We start from the raw sequence: 25,416 nt of genomic DNA, 5'->3' as shown, positions 1-25,416 counted from the left end.
ATACATGGAACGATTTTATGTAAGTCAAAGATCCTTTTTGTTCAACTTGTGCAAAAATTAGTGACACACAAAGTTGAATATAACAGGAGTCTTGCATCCTCTGAATTAGCTTTAAACATAGCCAAAGAATAGAACTATTTTTGCTGTGCGAATAGATTGATGATGCTCCTTAACGCAAACTGCATTTGTATGAAACCATGACGGAAGTGTACAAATTAAATTGATCTTTTCATGGGACAATCTTTTTTAGTAATAAGGCCACATTTGGTTTAAATCATAATTAGACAAAGTTTTAGATATAGCGCATCAATAATTCCCATTGAATGATTTAATTTTATCATTCATTAATAAAACTAAATAAGAAGAGAATATTTTTAAGGTCGTTTGAAAGTTATTGTAATTTTTTAAATTAAACCCTTTAGTTTCGATGCCGGATTCAAAAGAAGAGAAAAAAGTTTACGTTTAAAGTGGTATAGTGTCAAGAGCAGCCGAAGGCTGTTATGCATATAGTTCTCTTGATGGATTCTTGAGTTACCAGACGCTAATCTCCTTGGAAAATCCAATGAAGCTCTCTGGTTTGAAGGACTTAAAGTTGGTTAAAGTTCGATACATGGTAGTTGTTTCCCAAGAATTTGAACCTCGCGCGTAAATGCTGAGCACTTCCCGATAACGATAAATAAAGTGGTATTTGTACACATTTTTGGTAACCTTGACAAGGTGAAAACAACATAAAACACTGCTTTGTTTTTTTTTCAAGTTTTTTTTTTTGGTTAAATAAATGTTGAGTAAAAATACCTTGATAGGTATAATCGACAATAGATAGGCAGACCTTTAGGTCATGTTTTAAGATTATTCGTTGGTAGTTTTAAACTCGCCACACAAATAAGCGTAAAAACTAATCACATTCAAAAACTACCTTTAGAAATATGGGGGATAAATAACGTAACTTTTTTGTAAATAGAAGCTCAATTTTTAATGTCGGGTTCAGCTCCCCCAAAAAGGAGATGAAGGGGATTCACTCTAATCAAGCGCTCCGACGGGACTAATCCTATTACGTCCACGTCGTTGTCCCTGGGCAATTCTAAATATAGGATAAATAGCGCGTCAAATTATAATTTTGAATTCCATGTTCAAATATGACCTTCAAATGTCCTTGGAAATCTATCATAAAATCAAGATCGTTGTTGCATGTAGAAATAGATCATGCTTCTTGGCAACTATTTCAGAATTTGACTTTTAATTGACGTTTAAAACATCATGGCGAAATTTAGTTTGATCATGGTCGGTTTCAAATAACATTAAAGCCACGACATAAAAACGACGCTAAATAGCACAAAATTTGGTTTAAATATAAAACAACATATAAAAGAGATATAAAATTCAAATTTAAACTCTTACCAGAAATATGAATGTCAGCCAGCACTCTTACGCCCATTCGAAAATCTTCATATTTCCTAGCCATATTTCCAGTTCCATTGAGGTTTATACTAGGCGTTTGTGGTCTTAGGACCATAACATACGTTTGCGCGTCAGGAACCTACAAAATATGCCCATTATTACATACATCTTTTTAACTTTAGCACAAAAAAATACCTTCACGGTTTTTCCATTATCACATGTGACAGTGGTAGTCAACTTCAAATTTCTTCTGCCCGGGGTAGGAAACTCTCGGGTATTAGCGTATCCGATTTTGCGAACGAGAATTTCCAAGTTAGTGCGGTTGTCACCTTCGACAGTCACTTCAGTTAGGTCTGAGTTTGTAAGAAGTTCCATGCCCGGTTGCAAAAGCTCCATACTGGGTACCTGCAATAGTCAGATAGTCCTGCATATTTAAAATTTAAGAGGTAATTTTTTATTTAAGCTGTCAGAACTCAACAAGAGGATTTTTTTAAATTGCAACTATAACTGAGCTAAAATCTGGGACTTCAAATAACGTCTTTGCCTAGAGATCTGAGTCTCAGCCACAGAAAATTATCCGGATCTTACATCGCCTGAGTAACTTGGAGATGTGAAATTTGGAGGAGAGATTCTCAACTTAGCCACTCAGCACCATACAAAGCGATTTTTTTAAATTACAACCCCAACTGGGATAAAATCTAGATAAGGATATGAGACTCAACCTGAGGTGATAATCTGGATTTCTTTTAAGCTTGTGAATTTTAAAGATATGAAACTTAACTCTTGACCCAACTACTCAGCACCATACAAGACATTTTTTTAAAATTACAATCCTAACTGGAATGCAATTTAGGAAAAATCTCTTCATCTATGGGGTTTGAGACTCATTCAGAGATAATCAAGATCTTACAGAGAATGGTGAACATAAAGATGTGAATTTTGGAGAAGTATTTATCGACCTAACCACTCAGCACCATGCAAAAAGATTTTTTTTAAATCAATCATGGGAGCCAAAAATTAAAGGATAAGTATAAAATAAAACTTTATCAAAGACAATTGAATAGAATGAAACCAGGAATGCGTCATAAAAATTTAAAAAGCAACACTTAAGTATACACTACAACTCTTTACTCCCTATCTCAATAATTTAGAGCTCTATCTGATTCTATCAAAAGATGTTTTGAGCATTTTACCAGATACTGATGCAGACGATGAACTAGGACAGATATGAAGTAGCCGATGTATATGTCTTAGAAGATATTAGGAATGTTATAAAGGGACAATTCATTATAAAAATTTCTTTTGTCATGACACATATACAAGTCTGGCCAACTCATTTCTGTGGTGAGGAAATCAATGTATTTACGTGCAATAGTAAATCTAAAAAAGTAACAAGTTAATAAGATAATGATATATTTTTTCCTAAAAAAATAGAATTACAACATGTGTATAATATTATTGATATTAAATTCTACTAAGCTATGTCTTACATACCTGCAGACTCTCCTTGCATTGGTGCAAACAGTTAAGCACCTCTGGTTTTTCGTTTTCGCCGACAAGAACACTCAAACCAGCCAAGTAGCCCTTCAGGTGGTGCTTCATTTTGTTATCGGAGCCCTGAGAGAAAAGCAGTGGAGATATTGTAATCAAAACGTTTGCCGGTTAAACTCGAATGCAAATTAACGACTCGTCGACGGTTTTAAGAGTCGAAGCAGCCAGAAGCGAAAATGATTTTATGACTAGGTTTCAAGTGGCTCAACTTTAAACTTTAGGCGAGCATTTATGTTTGTATTCAGTAAGTTTACGTCAAAAACGAGTTTAACATAAACGATTAGGTAGGGTTAAAACTTTTTTAATGAATCGTATTTACCTGCCAGCACGCCCCAACCGTCAAAGTTGTGTTGATTCCCTTTGTCGGGTGCAATGGCCAGTCATCAATCACTTCGGGATTTTTCTTTTCAGATCTGAACGCCTGTCCATCAATGAATAATTCTACATCAGGGAAACGGACGTTGATCGCATAATGATGCCATTGGTCATCACAGATCTAGAAATAACATCAATATAAGTAAACAATTAGAATAATACAGTGTGTCTCCTTAAAGGTGGCAAGCTACTATATCTTTGAATAATACAATAATCTAAAAGGAACTACACAGCGTCTCGTTCTCAAAAGTATTTATTAATTCTAACATTATACACACACACTCCGAGTGTGACCGTAAAGCATGTGCTGTTTGTAGCCGATTTTTAAGGTACTAATTTTATATAACTTTAAGGTCTGATGATGCTCTTAATATGAGCGAAACACGTGTAACCTACTGTTAGAATTAATAAATACTTTTGAGACCGAGTCTTTGTGTAGTTCCCTTTAGATTATTGAATCTTAAGGGAAAAATCTTTTAGAAAATGGACGACTTCTTTTAATTTAATAAATGTTAACAACCAATGGACTAAGGTGTACAACTTGATCCCACCTGAATCCTAAAGCCTAAAGTCGTAGCCCAACGTTATGTGCAAAATTAAAAAAAACAAAAAAAGTGATTTTTTACGGATTTCTCCGTTATGGATTAGTAGGGTGAGTATTCTCTGTTTCTGTTAAGTCTCCTTCAGTTCTTGGGATAAAGGTAAGTATTTCTCTATTTTTTGAACTTATTTTTGTGCATTAGCACAGGCTGGGTCGGGTTGAGTTGGGTTTGGACTGCTATCTCTATTAGGAAAATATTTCTTTTTCGCTTTTATTAAACAGGACAATATCGGGTCTATTATGCTGAACTGGCCTGTCCAGAATTTGTATGTCTCTATCCCAGTACAGGCGATATTTTTCATTAATAATAAGTTGCAATATGCAATATGCTTTTCATTTTCGCTTCGTTCTTGTGGCGAGTGGTGTATTCCTAGTGACGCTAAAACTTGGTACCCACTTGTTTATACACATTTTCATGCTTTTCGCCACAAATTCTACATTAAGTTGTTGTAATGCTCTAATCTTTTACTGTGTATTTTAGATATGATCGAACTGAGATGACCTGATCCTAAAGAGCGCATAGTAATTATTCAGTCGCCAGGTATCGCATGCGTATTCTGTGTCTTGTAGCTTTGTGGTGTAAGGGTTCGGTCAAGGTTATTAATTGGCCGGTGCAGGGTGGAGTGTGCTGCCTAGTCATGAAAATATTTATGCATATTTTTCATCTGTTTTTATGCCTGATTCACATGTATGCCCCTTCCATTTTGCTTCGAAGAGGAAAGGCGTCCAGCTCCGTAGCATTCTAGTATCTCACGCCGAAGCTATATGCCACCACAGGTATCGGTTAAGTATTAAATGCAACTGCAGTATTGACTGCTGAAAATGTAAGTTTAAGTATGCTATTAATCCGCGTTTTTAGTTTTTCTTTCAGTTGCTTCTTTACCATTTTGAACTTCTAGTGACTAAGCAAAGCCTAGGGTGTATCGTCTTTTTGCATGTGCGAGATATACCATCTGACACCATTGACAACTGATGGCCTACTGTGTCATGCTATTTTTCCTTGCTAATACGGTCGATTGTCATTAAAGAAAATTTAATGAAGATAGTAATAGTTCCTTTAGACTATTTTGTGTTGGTAAAATTGTTATGTGCTTTAAGGTCATCGATGTACATGAGGTGGGAGAGGTCAATACATTCATTAATTTTGTAGCATCGTCAAGTCAGTTGATAAAGTGTTAATGGCAATAATGGCAAATGAGAACCATAGCGCACTTATAGCATCGCCTTAAAAAATTTTGCACATGATTCTTACTCTGGCTCGTGCATATTTGCTCCAATGGTTACTTGGGTTTTCCACTGCTCCATCAATGCTTTTAAGAGCTCTATTTTATAGTCTCTATATAAGTTGGTTTTAGTTTTGATAACATGTTTTGTTATTGTATTGACTATGATCAGTTGTTCCTTACATCCTTGCATATAGTACCACTTAATATATTATAGATTGTTGGTAGGCAGACAGACGATGGGTCTATATTTTGACAGGTCTTCAGAAGGTTGGCCTGTGTTGGGGAGAGACAAGAGTGATGCCTTTTATAAGGAAGCTGGAAGTGTTTGTCGGATCTTATCTTTCTTATCTTATCTTTATTAATTTACGGTTTATCTATTTGCATTACAAGTTATCAAGCATATCATAGCTTCTGTATATAGGCTACGCACTCTCTCTCTCTCTCTCTCTCTATATATATATATATATATATATATATATAGAGAGAGTGCTTTTCTTTAATGTCCTCCATCTTTATTTTTTGAACGGATCAATTCAAAATATTGAAACTTAAGGTAGCAATTGATGAATAAATACAATGTTTTAAAGCAAAATTGGCAGATGAATATTTCAAGGTGGTTGATAGGTGCCATCTTGGAAAAAAAAATTAAATGGAAAGGGTGATATTGTGGCACATCATTTTGAAGCTACGAGTACAGTTAGTGATGACGAGTACTTTGTAACCCTAGAAAATAAATTCAATATCTTTACCTACCACAAAATGGCTGTACATTTAATAATTACCTGAATACTTTAACATTAAACTTGATATATCGAATAATAGAGAAGATGGTTGCCTTGAACTTCTTGACATAAGAATAGTCGGTCCGAAATTTTACACCGAAAATTTTCAAATATGCTAATATCAATATTTCTACAAATATTCGTTATTGTCTGTCGTAAATCCAATTCTGAAGCAGGTTCGATTTCGTAAATTTTTTGATTCAAATAGCTCTATAAAAAAAGTCGAGAGCTGTCAAATCTGGCGAGCGAGCTGGCCATTCCACAGGTCCTCGACAGCCAATACAATGACCGGGGAAATTGTTGCCTAAATAGTTCAGAACTTATCTGGAGTAGTATGGTGGAGCTCCATCTTGCTGGAATACAATATCCATATCGAATTCATTAGGATTCGTTTCGACAATTTCGGTAATAAGAGTGTCAATAGTATTTTCAAGCATATCCAAATACAGTTCCCTGTTAAATTTTATTCGATGAATAGAGGCCCCATAATATGGTTTCCCAATATCCCTGTCCAAACGTTTATTTTTTCTGGATATTAAGTATGAGTTTCCCGGAAGACGTGAGGATTAGTGTCACTCCAATAAAGACAATTTTGTCTATGAACATTACCGTTGAGAAAAAAACGTACATTCATCACTAAAACAAATATTATGGAGATAGGTAGGATGCAGTGCAATGGTTTGCGTCATAGTTTCGCAGAATTCTGGTCTTCGATCAGGATCATCTTCAGTTAACTGGTGTATCTACCATTCGTACTTTATACGGATGATACTTATTCCTTATCAAAAGTCTTCATACGGTAGATCTCTTGTTCATTCGCGACGGAGGAAGTTAATTGTTGGGGATTAACTATCATCTCACCAATTATTTGAACTTGCTTTTCTTCCGAAATGGACGGACGTTTAGATACGAGTTTCCGTAAATATTTTTTACAAGTAGGACGATTCGGGCAACGATCGTTGAAAATCCTTTGGATTTCGTGAAAGTTGCGCGTCGCACCGTAAATAAAAATCGCTTCGATTTTTTCTTCCAATGGATCTGTCATCTTGCTTTAAAACATACTATTCATTCATCAATTGCATTACCTCAAGTTTTAATATTTTGAATTGATCCGTTCAAAAAATAAAGAGGAAGGGAAATTAAAGCAAAGCACTGTATACAAGTACATTTAAAATCCTAGAACATCACATACGCTTTAAACTGAGTAAGTAAATAAAATCCTAAATACCTAGATTTAAAGAAGAGGTCAATCAAACAACATGCAAAACATTATAAGTTATTTTTTCATATTATCACTTGTTTAGAATAAATATAATTTCTTATTTTATGTTATTAGCAAATAGACCTATTTTGTATAAGCGGTAACATTGATTAATTTTAAGTTTGCAACTGTCACGCCGCCTCCTCGCTCTCTTCCATTCGACATGGCAAACGATACGTTTGGTTTTCTTCGTTGTATTTAATTATAAATGTATTACGGTGTAATCTGTCTGTAATTAATAATCTGTAATTACAGAATCCTTGTAAGAGACTGCATAATTTTTTGTCCATAATTTGTGGAACGAAAGGGTATATTGAAGGTGCAAGTGTGACGATTTTGTCTGGTCACAACATTAAAGTTTATGTTGTCCAGAATCTCAGGGCAATATATACGGGAATTCAGAACATCATGTAGAAAACACATGTCGAGCATATCCCACCTGTTTCAATGTGTTTAGCTTGAATATGGACAAAAGTTCCTAATAAGTAAATTTCTCTCCAACTAAACCTATTCTAGAGGCCGCCATTCTAATGAACCTCTGCTGCTCATCTATTATTTCGTTTAAAAGTTTTGGTTTATTGTTGGTAAATCGTTTGTACTAAAAGTTTTGAATCTTGTCTGAACCAGGAGCGCTTTGTACTTAAAGATAGACGCTAATACCTGATCGAGTTTTGCATCAGTGATTTTTTGGGACGTCATTCTCGGTAACTTGCCTCTGATTTTCTTCATCTTGTCTCAGCTGGCTGATGATTTGTGCCGGGTTGGATTCGCCCATATATTTCTTCAGAATTTTTTGAATGCACCTGGTGTAAGATATTTGACATTACACTGGTCAGCTTGATTCATATTGAGGTTCCGATAGAAATTTTGTTGACTTTGACTGAAGCTTGTGTTGTATTCTCCTTTGGTATGCTCCTTTGTATCGGTTGAATTTATTGGCCTATACTCTTAACTGTAACTTAAGGAAGTCCAAAATTTCTATCTACGATTTGTTGCTTTCGCTTGAGTGTGTCTTTATAATTTCTAGTGCTATCTTAGTCTTTTGTTTTGGGCATGAAATTTTGATTCGCTGGTAGTATTCCTATTTTTTTTCTTGTGTTTTTACATTTTTTAGTTAGACATAGTACAATACGTATACGTATTAAGGAATTTGAGGGCACTGAAAGGGTGAATTTAATTTTTTTTCATTGTAGGCTTAAAAAACGAAATAAAATTGAAAAAAAAAATTCCTTTGCCACAAGTTTTGATCCTAAGTCAAATTGTGATACTGAAAAATTATTTGGAGTAGTTTTTGCAAGGGTAGGGTGTTGCTTGGTGAATACCTTTTTTGCGGTTATTTTTTTCGTAACGTGGATTCATTTTTTAAAAACTATATACTTTCCAATACTACCAAAAAGGTTCTCTTATTGATGGGTGTGGACGCCCAGGTGTGGTTTCCGCGAAAATTGAAGGTAAAGAGTTTTCTCTGATTGGTTGCTAACTGGTTAATTAACCAAAACTTATGAAAATAATGGCGTTTAAAAAGTAATCAAGTAGTTATTAAATAAGTAATTGAAAAATCAAAATTTCATGATTTTTCAAAACATATAGCTTTACTTTTATAGCTTTATAAAATAAAATAAACCAAATACCAAAATTCCCTACTAAATGCATACTTATTGGAAGGTATACGATCTTATCATTTTATTTATTTTGCATGTACGCGAAAAAAGTTTTGGTTCACGAATATTTTTGTCATTTTAATCATTTAAATCTAAGGACAAAACTTTACATTGTTCAACGTCAAAAAACATTTTATCCTCTTAGTTCCCTCTTAAAATATCTGTTTTCAAGTAAAGGAACGACGATTAATCACAAAGTAAAAAAATTTCTAAACATTGATGTTTTTACGATGCGACTGAAAGCGTCACAGAAGACCGGGAACAGCGGCCAAAAGGTAACCAAAAAGTTCGGCGAAAAGACGGGTGGAGTCGAAACACAAACTCCTATCTTATAACGGGATCATTTGGGAACGGGGTCCAGAAAAAGCGAGGATTTATTGCCCGGCCCAGATTTGAGTGCCGTTTTTAAACTGAAAAGCTAATAAAACACGATATGACTTTATGTGAAGCGTCTGGATGGAAGAGAATTACACATTTCATCTTATGAGATGTGATTTTTGAGTTTGTAAAAATTGTATTATAGCAGTAAGTGGAAAGAGGGGTAATTTCTAACACTTCTGTACTCATAAGCAAGTATAAGTTTATGCTAAAACCGACTGATATATTGTTAGTTCTCAGTGGTTTTGAACCAAAAATGAACATGCATCCTTTTTTGATTTACCTAAGGCATTTGACTGTGCCTGATATGACCTACCTCTTGGAAAAATGATATATCATATTTACATAATCTAAACATACTTATCTGGCAGAGACCAGTATGTGCATTATAAAAACAATAAAATTACGTATCTTAAAATTAGTCTTCAACCATTGCAAACTAATCCTGCAAATAAAACACTGAAAGTCATAAACACCATCTTATTGGGATTTCGAGCTATCAGACGAATACTAAGACCCTGTGGTACTGCCAGATTGACATATTCAGATCGACATTTTCTTTTCGATCAAAAGAGAACAACTTTGTAGCAAATTCAATGTTTCCTCTATTTCTTATTTCAATTTCTTCAAGTCTATTATAGTAACCGTATCAAAACCCTTTGTTAAACCATATTAAATGGTCTCTTGGTCAATAAAAACCAACTCTAACTTTCTAGGAGATCTAGCAGACCACCGAATTGGTTCACCTTCAATTATTTGAAAACGTATCATCCAAAAATTGGCATACGCATCGTGCTGGAAAATAATTTGCATGTCTTATGAAATTCCAACTGCTTCAAATAATTGCGGAAGAACATTTTGCAAAGAATGTAGATAACTGTCGCCGTTTAAACTTCCAAGCAAGAAATGAGAACGGATTAATCTTTGTCCAAAGAATCTTTGTTTTTTCGTTGTAGATTTTTTCAATGAAGATTTTCCTGCGTATCAACACATTCATGCAAATTTGTAATGCCCTCCCTTGAAAAATTGGATTTATTAATCCATAGTATGCTTTTCAGGAACTGTTCATTCACAATGCCACTATTTTAGAAAAAAAAAACGACAAAACTGGCTTCTGCGAATGGCATCACCATTTTCTTCATCGTCTTTATGCATCGATACCATGGAAAAAATAATTTCCTTCTCAGTGCACGGTACTGCAAATCTTCCATGGCGACAAACCAAGATTAGCAGCAACTTTTCTAGTACTTGTAGTGGGATCATCTTTAAATATTTGGCTTCACGAGGATACCGACCTGAATAAACACCAACTTCAATAGAATTTCCACTTCCAGTATCGTAAATACGTTGGTAAGTATTACAAATTACTGTGACACCCTTGTACACTGTTCTTTCATGAATAGTTTTTTAGGGTATTTATATGCAAAATACTTGTTACAGACATTAGAAGGAAAAATTGCATTTTTGTTGTTAAAATATATGTTTTTGTTAATATTATTTTGAATAGATAATCGCCAAGAGACCAAAAAAAAAAAATAAAACAAAGATAAAAAAAATATATTTAACGAGACCGTGACTTTGGTGTTTTTACTTTTCTCTTTCGTTCTGCTTTTTAAGTAATGTGTCTAATATTACCCTAGTAGGTTCATTTATATTTTTAAAAAAATTTCCCTGTGCCATAATATTTAATAATGTATAACACATAGTTCCATCTAAAATAAATATGTGCACATCTCCCACAATTAAATCATTTTTATATAAATTTAATGATAAAAATTTATTTCCTTGCTCTTGTAAAAATATACTTAGGTTTGTTGCCTGTTGTAGGTCAAAAGCAAAGACATGACGAAAGCAAGCAAATTCCAGATATATGGAAGATTGCCAAAATATGACCCACATTAAAAAAGGGGAATTCTGACCAGGTAGCCAACTACAGGCCAATCTGAATCTTCTGCAATTTTGAAAAAAATATTGGAAATAATATTGAATCAAAGGTCTTATATTCGTTGATCAGCATGATTTTTTTCAGAGGCCGAGCTTGTATTACTAATGTATCTTGCCTTTCCAGTTATATTTGTGAGTACATTGATACTCAGTCTCAAGTTTATGTTATATATACTGATTTCCAAAAGGCTTTTGATTGCTAACTATATTTTGTTGAATGAATTAAGTTGCTATGGCTTTTAGGCTAATTAATCTGCTTCATTACTACTTATTTGGTAGACCACAGTTTGTGGTGTATGAGAACTTGAGATTCAAATTTTTTAATGCTACCTCGGTTCTACCGCTAGATCCTTTATTTATTTTACTTATCAACGACTTGATTAGTTCACTCAACTGCCATAGACTGGCTTTTGCCGATGATTTAAACGTATTCTTTAACATAGGCTTATTTCTTCGAAATTATCTGGATTTCTTGGATGTAATTGTTCGTAATGATAATAGACTGGGGGGCTTAATGCGGCGAAATATAGTATGGTCAGTTATTTAAGATCAAAGATCCCCGTTAGTTAAAACTGCTCTATCAACAATACTATTTTGAGCAGATTTAGTCCAAATACTGATCTTAGTATCATCTTCGATTCCGAATCTATCTTTATACTACATTTTAATAGTGTTGTGATGTCAGATTCATAAATACCTAATGGAAAAAGCCCAGGATAATTTGTTGCGATTTGCAGCTTTTAAAAGTTGTAAGTTTACAAGCATATTAGTATTATCCTAATTGACAATGTTAAGCCGTTAATTTTAGTGCTAAAACTTCTAGGTTCGCTCAATTTAGTTTTAAAACTGCTCCGTTCCCGGAGACGGATGACTCTTTAATTTTGTAGTCGCTTTTAAACATTTTAGCCGAATAGAGAAAGAGAAAATTAGTAATGAAGTAAAGAAGCCTGGAAACTGAAATGGCGGCTGTGTAATTATTAAATGAAGATAGATTGAGCGAGAAACCCTAGCGGACAAAAAAGAAGGAAACTAGGAAAGAGAAAAGGGTAAACAGCCATGAAATTTATTATGATCCCAACGGTTAGCTCTGGTTAGCTATAAACTGAAAGGTTAGTTATTTTTTTTTATTTACCTGTGGAATCTTCCATCTCCACTCAGCAGGCCTGAAGATATTCAAGTCACCTTCGGAAAAGTCGCGACGCAGCAGCAAGATCAGTCGGCAGTTTCTCACGAACAAAGCATAATGGTGTCTGTTCATTTCTAAAAGAGAAAAATAAATTTAAAGTAAATATTACTATATACTTTTTTTTTGAAAATGGTATTAATTTTCCAACAAACTGTTAGTAAAGCTAATGAATTTATTTTAATAAAACTTCACTCTCAAAGATTGTGGATTTTTATTTCATGAGTGTGATTTAAAAAGATCCAAGAAACTCAAAATCTACTGGGTTTGATGATCATTATAGATTCTTTTCGAGCAGAGTCAATTGTGGTTCTGTCGATGTTTTTTAGTTCGAGTAAAGTACAAACTGTTGTAATAATGTTATGAGTATTGAAATATCGGAACACTGTATACCACCTTTAAGCTCATTAGTTATAATGTCATGTGTCATACCTCAAGATGTGTCACTACTGTCAAGGTCAGTGTGTGTACGTCATATGTCAATGAATAAATATAATAGTAGTCCGTGCTGAATACTCGACATGTGTGTTTTATTTCACCTATTTTAGCAGGTTATGGGCCCAGTCCGCAAATAAATTGTTGATTTGTTTTGTTGAGTGCACGCGAAATGGCTGAGAACTATATTAGTAGTGTTCCGAAGCTGATCGGTCGCGATAATTATCATGACTGGGCATTTGCCGTTGAACATTTTTTGATAATCGACAATCTAAAGGATTGCATCTTCGGGACTGAAATGGATTCCTCCAAGGTTGCCAAGGCACGAGCCTAGTTAATTTTTAACGAAAGATGCGGCTCTGTATGTGCATATAAAAGAGACTGAAACCGCGAAGGATGTATGGGACCGTTTGAAAGCACCGTTTGACAACTCAGGATTTAGCAGGAGAATCAATATGCTCAGAAGGTTAATTTCTATGCGGCTTGACAACTGTGAGTCAATGGCGTCATACGTAACCCATCTAATTGAATTGGGTTAAAAGTTAAAGGGCACTGGTTTTCAGATCACCGATGAGTGGATAGGATGTTTGCTTCTGGCAGGTTTGCCAGATAAATATTTCACTATGATCATGGCTATAGAGCACTCAGGAATAGCCATAACAACAGATGCCATAAAGTCAAAGCTGTTGACATGGAGAGTGATATCGAGAAGCGAAATGGAGGTGCTTTCTTGCGTAGTAAGGCTCAAGGCGGTGCTGCCAGTTTCCAACAAAAGAAAAGTTATGACAAAGGTGGTCAAGGGAGAGATAAACTTTTTAATCTTAATTTTTTAAACTTAATTTAAACTGTTATAAGTGTAAGCAGTTAGGCCATTTTAAAAGTAAGTGTCCATTAAATTTTGAATCTCAGAATGCTTTTGGCAGGGGTGTGTCCAATGCATTTAATGTGGTTTTTTTAAATGGCCAATTTAGTAAGAAAGATACATAGACTCTGGAGTCAGTGTACATCTGACTGTATGGGAAGACTGGATACATAACAGAAGTGACTCGAGGAGTTTGGAAGACATAATGGTAGTCAACAAGACTCGAATACCTGTAAGCTGCGAAGGAGAGGTCTTCATACAAACAGTGGCCGGAGGTAAGGTGCATGATGTCACAATTAAAAAGGCCTATTATAGTGTCCCTGAGTTGACAACTAATTTGTTATCCGTTAATAAAGTCTGGCAACAAAGTAGAATTTGTAAAAAATTGTTGCATGATTTTTAATAAGCAAGATGTTCTAGTAGCTACAGCCGAATTGATTGATAATGTATATAGGCTAAATGTCTACTGTACTGAAAATGAAGCAAGTTGTATGTTGGCTGCAGCAACCGGAGAAATTTTGCACCGGAGAATGGGGCACATTAATTCTCATGATTTAAAAAAAATGAAGAATGGGGCTGTTACGGGGCTGGAGTGTACTGGTGACCTAGATAAAAGAACGGACAATTGCATTACATGCTATGAAGGTAAGCAGTCACGTCTGCCATTTCCAAAAAGAGCTTCTAGAGCTAGCAGTGTTTTGGAGGTCATTCATGCTGACTTATGTGGACCGATGGAGGTTACATTCATAGGTGGGTCTAGATATTTTTTACTTTTGGAGGATGAGTATTCTCGTATGGCCTTTGTCACACTTGAACAAAATGGACTATCTGAACGGATGAACAGGACCTTGATAGAGAAGGCTAGATGTCTTGTGTTTGATGCTGGGTTGCATAAGCGTTTTTGGGCCGAAGCTGTTAATACGGCTGTTTATTTAAGAAACAGGTCTATAGCCAGCGGTCTGGGAGATAGAAAACCATTTGAAGTTTAGACTGGACATAAGCCGGAAGTAAGTCACATTATAATATTTGGTAGTATAGCCATGATGCACGTTCCTAAAGCTCAAAGGAACAAATGGGACAAAAAGTCAGAAAAAATGGTCTTAGTAGGGATGTCCTACGTAGTCTACGCGAGGCTGTGCTGCGCAGAAGATGCTCCAAATTTATTACATTTAGTTTATGCTTTCTTATGCGCACACTATTCTGCTTCATAGGCTCCTTCCTCTATTCATACGACACCCAAGGGATTCTGGCTAAGCTGGCACATTGAAAAGAATACCGAATTAAAACTTAATTTCGAAAGACGTTTCCTTAAAAGACTTCCCGCAATAGCGAATCTGCTGGAATAATCATGAGGACATAATCAGGGAGACTACATTGAAAGTGATAAGCCGGTTTGTTTTTCACGTCCACCTTTGTAACCATAGGTCATATGATGTGATTTCATATCAGAAGCTGAAGATATAGAAAGCATAATCACTCACATTATCCAACAAGCCTTAGACATGTAAGCTATCAAACTATGAAAGGATTGAGTTATGAGTTTAAAATATCTAGGAGTCAATATTACCAGCAATAGGAATGCCCAGAAATCAAAGCGGCAATGATTGATGGATACTTGCGCAACATCATTTGGAAAAATAAACATTGAATGCAGGGACTAAAGTTGAGAGTTTATTAAGCCCTTATAAGGCTAATAATAGTTGTATGCTATTGACACTCTTAAAAGGAATTGAAATCTCTAAGATCTATTACAGTTGGCACTCTTTGGAACCGAGAAAGAAGTGAGAACTTGATGGAGAGAGATGCTTGTTATTATAACATAAAACTCCCAAGACAAAAACATTAACTTATAGCATTTAGGATCAGTAGCGGCTGTTCAGGATAGGCAATGAAGGCTAAGCCTACTCAAAAATTTTCATTTACAGTTAGCATAGAACTATCGAATATTTTCCTTAACTGAAAATACTGCTCTAAATTAACTTCACGGCTATAAAGAAGTGAGACAAATATTTACTTGACATAGTTAGGCCGCGGAGCAATACCGGAGGAGGCTAGCCTCATTTTAGAGAAAAAAAACATATCAAGTACATGGCTTAGTTGAAAACTTAATCTAAATAGCTTCTCCAGTTAGAAATACACATACAAGTTCTACGATTTATGTTGAGTAAAGAGGTTAATACCACCATGTATACTGAATTCTCTAAACAAAATAATATGTATTTGCTTCTGAGTCGCGTCTACACTAAAATTAGGTACAAAGCATCTCAAATTTCAGCAGGCGTTAAGATATGCTATATGTTACTGAAGATTAGGTGCTTCCACCAAAATCTCACATTTCACCCCTCTACCATTGTACATACATTGTACATTCAATACCCGTTATAAATGATTATACTACGTGACATTTCACTTCGGATTTCAGCATCGCCTAAACATTCCGCTATACCATACTTTAAATGGTTCATAGTTGGCCGCATTAACATTTATTTAAATCAACCAATCAGAATAAAGACGGGTGCCGAATCCTATAGTGGAATGACTAAATGCTGACGGGTCCCTTGCTAAAACTAGTGCTTTTGCCACGGTATCGGGAATTGGCAACTGAAAAAAACCTTAGAATCTATAAAGCCACACAAAGTGGTGGACCTGATTAAATGGACTTGAATCTTGAATTTATACCCAGAAATGTATTTCATTGTTTATAATGACTTCGCTTAATTGGTGTTAGTAAGTTAAATTTTGATAGTGCAAATAAAATATAATGTACAGGCTTTGATCTAGTTGATATTTTATTCGTTTCTTAGTTTAGATTAATTGCGTTTAATGTATAGGTGAAGCCTTAAAACATGCGTTGCTTGAAGCAGCTTTGTCCAACCCTGAATAAGTGTCATCTCTTTTACCAATGATTTTATGCTAACAAATTTAATAATGCATGTAATTATAAAATAAAACGATCGAATGGACGAAAAATATCTATTTCATTTCATGCATAAAATAAATATGATTTATTATATTAGCGTAAAATCGATACAATAGCACTTGAGAGATCTATATCCACATTATGTATTATTAAGTCATCATACCTTGATAACATGTATTATTTTCACAGGTGTATTTTATACAAATAAACCCACAAAAACAAATAACCCACTCGGCTAGAATTATTGCCCGCTTTGTATTTTATGTAGTTCAAAATAAAATGTTTACACGATTTTCCAGCATTATTCCAGGACATACACGCCCGTCTGGTGACGAGCGAAATTTATGGACAATTTTATAAACTGCATAAATAAGTACGTATAACATTTTAAAAATGTGTTCGCTGTCCAGGAAATACCCATTTCGAGGCCCTTTATTGTTGCTTGTTGCAGACAGTTTGTTCGAGCGGTCTTACTCTGCGTTAATTTATGTTGGTTTTCAGTAACTGCATGTCATGTAGAACAACGGCAAATATTGGCATATTTGATAAATTAGCAACTGGAGGTGTTCCTGTTAATGTGGGTACAAATCAAGAGAAATGTGGTTAATTAATTATTTCCAATATTATGTCAACGAAACACGTTAAAACATGAAAATTTAGTATTAAGTTAGGAGAACGTGAATAGGAATAAAAATAATTTATCTTGGTTATTGAAAATGATCACCCTATTGGATTTTTCATATTTTAACTCTGCTCCTTATTGACTCTCACACTCTTTCCTGATAAAGTCACGATAGAGTTAATCAGTGTAGCTTTAGTAGCGGTTTTAGGTGTCCCAACAAGAAAAAAATCATTCAGTGGTACTTGTATACGAACTACAGCACTTCGGGAGTTAAATACCAAAAAACAGAGTTAATATTACCTAATTTATTTTGCGGCTCCTAATTGTCTTCCCCTTGTTTTATCTTTTGAATGCGTTTATATGAAAATTTGAAATTTGGCACACATCATTAACAACCCAAATACTATTTTTTGGTCCCTAGCTCATTTTGCAATACTTCAAAATGGCGGCGAGTTTTGAAGTATTGCAAAATGATTTTTTGAATTTTCTATAGTGAACAGATCTCACGTGTTTATCCCAGGTATTTCAGACAATTGTAAACAAATACTGATGAATAAAGTAAATGAGAGATTATTTTGGTTCACAGTATTCGTTCAGTTCTCAAGTATTTGACTATTTTGTTGAGTGACTATGGAATGCCTAACAATAAATGAAAAAGTTGAAATGGTCCTTATCTATGGTGAATCTGAACGGAATAGTAACAGAGCCATCGAACTGTATACCATGCGACATCCTCAACGGCGACTTCCATCGCAAGCATCATTTTATCGAGTAGTGAACTACTTTATAGAAGATGGAAGTGGGAGAACGATAAATCGATCACGAAAGAGAAGCATTACTAGTCAAAATAATGAAATTGCCGTCTTGGCTGCAGTTCCCCATAATCCTGGAGTCAGCTCACGATCAATTTCTTCTGCGTCTGGAATCTCCAAAACAAGTGTCCTGAGAATTTTGAAACGCCACAAGTTTCATCCGTATCACTTGTCGTTACATCAAGAGCTTCACGGGAATGATTTTCAAAATCGAGTGTTGTCTTGTGAATGGGCCCAAAATCAGTTGCATGAAAATAACAATTTCTTTCTGCGCGTCTTATTCACCGATGAAGCTTCATTTACAAACTATGGTGTAGTTAATCGTCATAACATGCATTATTGGGCCGTTGAAAATCCCAGGTGGTTTCGAGCGATAGAACCTCAGCGGCCATGGTCTGTGAATGTCTGGTGTGGCATCATCAATGATAAAGTCATAGGACCTTATTTTATTAATGGTGTCCTTACAGGCCAAAAATACCATATTTTTTGCTGGAGATTCTACCAGTATTTTTGGAAGATGAGTGTTTTGAAGTAAGACTAAATATGTGGTACCAGCATGATGGTTGTCCTGCACATTATTCACGCGTTGCGCGCCAAGTGTTGGATCGTGACTTCAATGGACGTTGGATAGATCGCGGTGGAGCAGTCCACTGGCCGCCACGGTCACCTGATTTGAGGCCCTAAGATTTTTTTCTATGGGGTTATTTGAAAGAGATCGTATATCGTGATCCAGCAACGACTCCCGAAAATATGAAGCTGCGAATCACGGAGGTTTGCGGGCAGATAATTCCACAGATGCTGCACTCTGTTCATCGATCGTTTAGAAAGCGAGTCGAAAAATGTATAGAAGTGGAAGGTTAACACTTTGAAAATTTATTGAAATAATTTGTTTGTTTCAATTTCTTTTATTTGAACTTTGTACGTTTTATTTTCAAGTTTTCGATTTTGTTGATAATAACATTCTCTCTATCATAAGATACTTTCACACCTTTTGATAGATCATCAGATACTACCTACAAGGACAAATGTCATTGTCAACGAAAAAATTCTTAAAAGAATCAAGAATTATTATCTTGAAAAGGAGAGGTCGCATGTAAAAAAGTGTCAGATGAAAGTTACTTATTTTTTAACGCTGACGAAGTCAGATACTATGAAAAAAAATAGATGTTTCTATGCAAATAAGTGAAGTTGACCTTCATTTGACCTTGAATACATCCACTCAATGTCAAACCAATGATGTCATTTTATGGCCCCCTGGAAACCATTCAAACTTCACATGAAACATTTTCTGGATATATGTTTAGTTTTCGAGATATTGCGATGTCTTAAGTTAAATGGACCACCCTATATTAAACACATGTATATTATGAGGGTGCTAATTATAGGTTCTCTGTCTTTAAAAAATCTTTTATAACTTCTTCATGTTCAATATTTTTGGAAACATCACTAATAATTTTGAGAAGTGAAAGGTTGCTACATCTATCTTGGTTCATTTGTTTTCGTACCCACGTTCTAATATGTCGAAATTGTCGAAAAAGTTATTTCGCAAGTACTTGATCTAATCGGAAGTATCAGAGCTACTTGAAGCAGTCTGAATATCTTGGAAAATGTGCCTTTGATTAGTAGATTTTAGGTTTAAAAACTTATCAGTTTCATTGACATTACCCTCCATGCAGTTTTAAATCTTTGCAATTAGGGAATATTTGTCAATATTAAATAATTGTCTATACTGTTCTATAAAACTTTCACTTCCTAATAAATTAATTTCAAAAAATTATCTGTTGCAATAGCAAGTTTTTGGCTGATTTAAAAAAATCGTATTTTCACATGATTGACAATACGTATCGAGACGGAATTGCTTTATTTCATTACAACTTGTTCCTGTAGATGTAGCAATATCTTCATTTTCAGCATAACCTATAGGCCTTAGTTGAAGCAGACTTTTTTCTCTTGGATGATCTTCCAGTACAAAGAATAATATCATTTTCATTAATACCAGTTCATTAAATGATTAAATGATTCTTGTTTTTTTTATGTTGTATTTTAAGTTTTTAAAATTTCATATATTATTTTTGCGAATGCTCCTAACATATTTGCTTTGCTCTGGAATTGTTTGCTTAATAAAATGACAATTGTCAAAATTTCAGTTAGTAAAAATATATTCACCAAAAGCTGGTGATCCTAGTTGATAATAGACGAAGGGGTCCTACAACTTTTCTATTTAAATTTTTTCAATTTCGTCTTTTAAAACTGAAATAATTGACAAATAATTTGTTATAATCGCTTGACAGTTATTGGTTCTACAACTCCATATTATGTCTGAAATCCTACTTGATTGAATTGTACTTATTCTCAATTCTGTTTGTATATCTTTGAATGCCTTATGGTTCCATGGGTCAGAAAAGTCAACAAAAAAAGATTCTAAAACATTAAAAACCTCACTTGCACCCTGAACGTCGCTACAAGTATCAACTACAGCGAGATTAAGTCTATGGGCCTTACAATACATATTTACTGTCCTTTTTTTAAACTCTGTTAGCGTTGAAGTATTTAGATACCTATAAATTTTTCAATTTTTTTGGGGAAGATACTCAAGTTACCATCTTCTCCATTATAAATGCTGCTGCAGCTTCTGGATTTGGACGAAGTAATGTCATTAATGGCCGTCCGATCAAAAAATGGGATGGAGTTTGCAAGGTCACTAGATAAGGGTGTTAAGAGTCGGACTTCCTCTGAAATTGAACTAACAAATTATAAAATTTTGCGTAAGCTAATAAAGCTTTATCTGCAACAGGCTTAAAATGTGATTTGGTCGCCTGTACGGCGGCTTCCCACAAACTACCAAAATGTGGAGAATAAGGCGGAATAAAAGACCATAAAATTTCTTTATTGGTAAAAGATTCAGTCAAAGTTTTACTATTGTCCTGTAAAATTATTCCAAGTTATTTTATTTCTTGATTAGATCCAAGACAATTGCTTGTGTTATCTGAAAATCGCGAAAGAAATAAGAGTTGATTTCATAGTCATATCCGAAACTAACTCAAGATGTAGAGCTTTAAAAAAAAAAATAGATATATAAACAAATATAAGATTTAGTAATCCTAAAACCTTACCTATCTTTAACAAAAAAACGGTATGTCTACATCAGTAGCAAAATATGGTGACACTGGCTTTACTCGTGTTTTTGGTAAATTGCCCATTATTGGCAAAATAGGCCTAGGGTTACTTTTCAAGCAACAAACACAGTTGTGATAAATTATTCTAGCCAAATTACGCCCTGATATAGGCCAAAATGATTCAGGAATGCTAGAAAGTTAAATCCCTGGATAAAGTAGTATTTTATGCCACTTAAGAAATAATAATTTGGTAAATGCATGTTTTGAAAATAGAATGATAGGGTGTTTTTCATAATATTAAAAATTCGAATTTGTCAATCATCCACCGCTGTCTAGATTATCTGTAGTAGCTAGATCTGATGTAGATTTGATAATTTACTATTCTTGCATTCAAACTTACTTGTACTTAAACGAAACTCATTAGAGAAACAACTATGTTGAGGAAGTTTTAACCAAGTGGGACCTCTGACCAATTAACATCAAGTGACAACAACGCATTTGGACTGACACCACGAGAAAAACAATCCACTGGAGTGTCTTAAGTTAGAACATATTGCCGCTGTGTAATTTCTGAAAGTTTCTAAATCGCAATAATACGATTAGCTACAAATCTAACCTAGAAATAGTTTGTGTCTTGAGCAGCGCTACCTTTGATTTGGCACAAATAAGCCTGCCAAAAGTATCTCAACTTTTATTTGTCAATTTAATATACACACATGCGCCATAGGCATAAGAAGATGCGTCTGAGAAACCGTGTACTTCAATACGACGGGGATTATGACAGACTACTTAAGGCTTAATTCAAGATTATTTAATGAATTTAATTGATCGCGATATGTTATCCATCTTGAATGCAAACTATACAAAATGCAAGCTGTAACAAACAATCTTAGCTAAGATTATGGTTGCCCTTAATAAGCCTAAAGGATCGAATACTTGCGATATTTTGGATAGAACTAAGCGTTTAGTAATATTTTTCATGTATATGCATTAGTAATTTTATAAAGAAACCTTTTTGCCATTCCAAAATAATAATTTTTGTGTTCTCGTGTATGCCTATATCAAGCAGGTCAGCCTTATCATTAATGTTTATCTCTTTTAAAACTTTACTGCTATAAGAAACCCATTTTCGTAAATGAAACCCCGCTTTAGCAAGTACCAAAACAATAATAATCTAATTTCGACAGTTTTCTATATGCTATCAGAACCGGTAAGGAGATCATCGACATAGAAATCTTCTTTTATAATACGTGAGATTAGAGGAAATTCTGCTTCGCAATTAATTCATAGCTGATAAAAATGGCTTATTGCTAAAAATGCTGCCGATTCGGTACCGTAGGTAACTATCAGTAACTCGTAACTCGATTTTTTCAGCTTTATTGTCATGTATAGGTTGCAAAGAATTTTTTTTTCGTAAACTTGACACATGCGATACATTTTTCTATGTCTGCAGCTAAATAACATAGTGGTGCTGTAAGTAAAGAACTAAAATGGTAAAAATCTGACTGAATTGTCGGTCGATTCATCTGAATATAACTAAGTGATATTTCGAGGAGCTGCTAGGATGAATCAAAACAACACAGAGCTTGGTCGCCAAACTACTGTTTTTAAAAACCCGACCTTACGCATATTGTATAAAGCTTCGTATTTTTTTATACATTTATGATATTCCAATTTAAATGCTTCATTGCGTGCAAATCTACCTTTAAGACATAAAGATAAAGTAAAAATCGCAACGTTAAAATGACCATTTTCTTCACCTTTAAATCCATTTACAAAGTATTGCTCATAAGCCTTTTCCTCATTCAATAATGGTTTTAAATGTGGAAACTTCTTTTTTACACTATCTTTCTTGATTCGATTCGCCATCTATACGTCCAAACACAATCCAACCGAATTTCGTTTTTTGAGCAAAATGTCCTTGTAGGCCCAATTTAATTTGCCTTCACAAATTAAATCCCACAAATAATCAGCACCGATTAGCATATCTATATTATGCGCTTTATAAAAATTGGGGTCGGCTAAAGCTATGTTGTTTGTTGTTGTAGGAATACTCAAATTGCATTTGTCAAACTTAGAGTTTACCAAACTATTCACTATGTGAGGTCCTACTAAACAAAAAATATCAATTCAAAAACCGTTAATTTTGGATTTAACGCGGGCTATACATTTGCTTTTGTAATCCGATTGATTTAAATCTTAAAAATTCTTTAAATCCGTAAATTTTAAACCTAACGGATTTATTTGATAACTGTAGTTTATTTAGAAAACTGCTTTGAAAATCGACATAGAGTAGAGCTCATGCTACAAAAGGCTTATTGTTTTTATCAAAAAATATCAACTAATACGGTCTATAGCAATCTTGTTCCATCGTAAGTTTACAGACGACAAATTTATACTTTCTCGCAGAATATCCCTATTGATTTTATCTCGCTTAATGTCAAAACTGTCGGGTTTGATTCATGATTTGAGACTAAATGCAGAAATGTGTTGGGCTTACCTGTACATGTTTTAGAAGACCGTGAGTAACAGTTTTTAACCATATATCCCGCTCTTAGGCAATTTAAGCACAAATGTCTTTCCTTCGTTTATATTTAATTTCAAAAGGCCTGGGCAATTTTGAACAAAACGATCTTGTTCGCAACCATCAACTACATTTTATAAATGGCATTTTTACTACAAAGGAGTTAATCTTTGTATGTCGCTTATGTGTATTTGCCACAGCTTTGTTTTGTTCCAATGATCAAAGTCTAAAGTAGATATTGTCTCTGCTATTTTTATGTTCCCATTTATAAAGTGTTATATCATCTAATTTGCTGCCAATCATTTGACTTCATCTGAGTTTTCAAAGCTCGAAGCCTTACAGTGTCAACAAACACGAACAATAGAAGACTCTATGTATAGTTTTTGAATATTAAACAACGCTTTTACAACGGCAAAAACGGCTTTGAATAAAAAAATATTTTCTTGCTAAAAAATTAGTGCCCAAGGAATTTTGTAATTCGCGCGTGAAAGCTCTAAACTTTCAATCATTTTCAGCACGCTAGTCATTATAGTAAATTTTTTGAATATACAATAATAACTGACGTATTGTAAAATTAGTGTTAACGAAATTATCCTAATGTCTATTTTATTTCAATTTTCAATAATGATGTTACTTTCATCAACAAAAAATTTAGGAAAGAGAAAAAAAGAATTTAAGCAATATAGCCCTCATATGTGTTATATTTCAATCCCAAGGACTTTAGTTCTTCTATATACTTTTTATCTAAGTTAATTTAATTTGTTTTTTTTAACTATATAAAATTGTTTTCGCACTTCCTTTTATAAATTTTAGGTTTGCTTCTTTCATGTTATGAAAGTGTAGTACCTGCACGCTTTAATTATACTGAATTCAAATATTCCGCGTTTGTCTTGACGTGAATCAGTTGGTATTGGTATTGCAATATCGATTACTCATATTTGTTTCTCAAGTAGTTCCAATGTCTGCGCAAAGGGTGTGTTATGGTCTCCCCTCGCCCTCTGGTATAGATTGGATTAACTCCTCGTCTTATTTTACTTGGTCTTCTGTGGCCACCATCTGCTTCTCATTGAGTCTCACATTTTTCGAATAATTCTTGATAAAGTCACAACGGAATGAATCAACTCCTCTTCAGTAGCGCTTTCAAATCCCTACTATCTAAAAAACCATATCCTAGCTTGCGTACTACAATACTTGATGAGATTAAAATAACCTTAAAATGTTCAATTAATATGCTCTCAGCCTTATTTCAAAGTTTGACCTTAGATGAACAATTTTTCCACTATTCCAAATCAAATGATAAAAATAGAATATATCCCTATTTCCTTATAGTTTTAGTTCCTACATTAAAAAGTCGAAAAAGATATATGACTTTACTCATACGTCTGCCGTTTCCGTATCATTAGGATTCATCATAATTACTCGAGCCAACAAGGCATAGCGGCTTCCTGGCAGCCGACTGAAAAGCTGGCGTGTTAAAAAAAACCGCCGTGGGCCGCAATCAATTCCGAATAAGCCATATTTCTTTTTGGATTAAAAGTTCATTATTTCGACTGGCAAAGGGCCAAATGGCTTCAGACTTGGGCCGTCTCTGGATGAATCAGCCGGAGAACGAGGTATGAGGGTAACGGGAGGGATGGCTTTTATGATAATTCTTATATTTGGGAATTAGGAGCATGATTTTACAGCTTTTCGTTTTTTCTTTAACATTTGAATAAAAAGAGTGACTCTTTAGAGGCACTTTACATGGTTCTCACGGGAGTTTCTC

At 34.4% G+C, this 25,416-nt stretch overlaps 1 protein-coding gene across 2 annotated transcripts in view; it reads right to left on the bottom strand.

The window, feature by feature from the left end:
* LOC126738283 (calsyntenin-1) overlaps positions 1-25,416 on the bottom strand; it is a 380,536-nt gene that overhangs the window by 12,586 nt on the left and 342,534 nt on the right. For both annotated transcript variants that reach the window (XM_050443535.1, XM_050443536.1), the window contains 5 exons: positions 12,310-12,437; positions 3,269-3,445; positions 2,893-3,015; positions 1,594-1,803; positions 1,399-1,537 (listed from right to left, as the gene is read on the bottom strand). In XM_050443535.1, the coding sequence (XP_050299492.1) occupies positions 1,399-1,537; positions 1,594-1,803; positions 2,893-3,015; positions 3,269-3,445; positions 12,310-12,437 (777 nt within the window). The remainder of the gene's footprint in view (positions 1-1,398; positions 1,538-1,593; positions 1,804-2,892; positions 3,016-3,268; positions 3,446-12,309; positions 12,438-25,416) is intronic.

Source organism: Anthonomus grandis, chromosome 7, assembly GCF_022605725.1.
Source record: "Anthonomus grandis grandis chromosome 7, icAntGran1.3, whole genome shotgun sequence".
In the NCBI taxonomy this organism is placed as follows: domain Eukaryota; kingdom Metazoa; phylum Arthropoda; class Insecta; order Coleoptera; family Curculionidae; genus Anthonomus; species Anthonomus grandis.
Note: the sequence above shows the minus strand (reverse complement) of the source record. Positions and strands in the feature narration are given on the sequence as shown.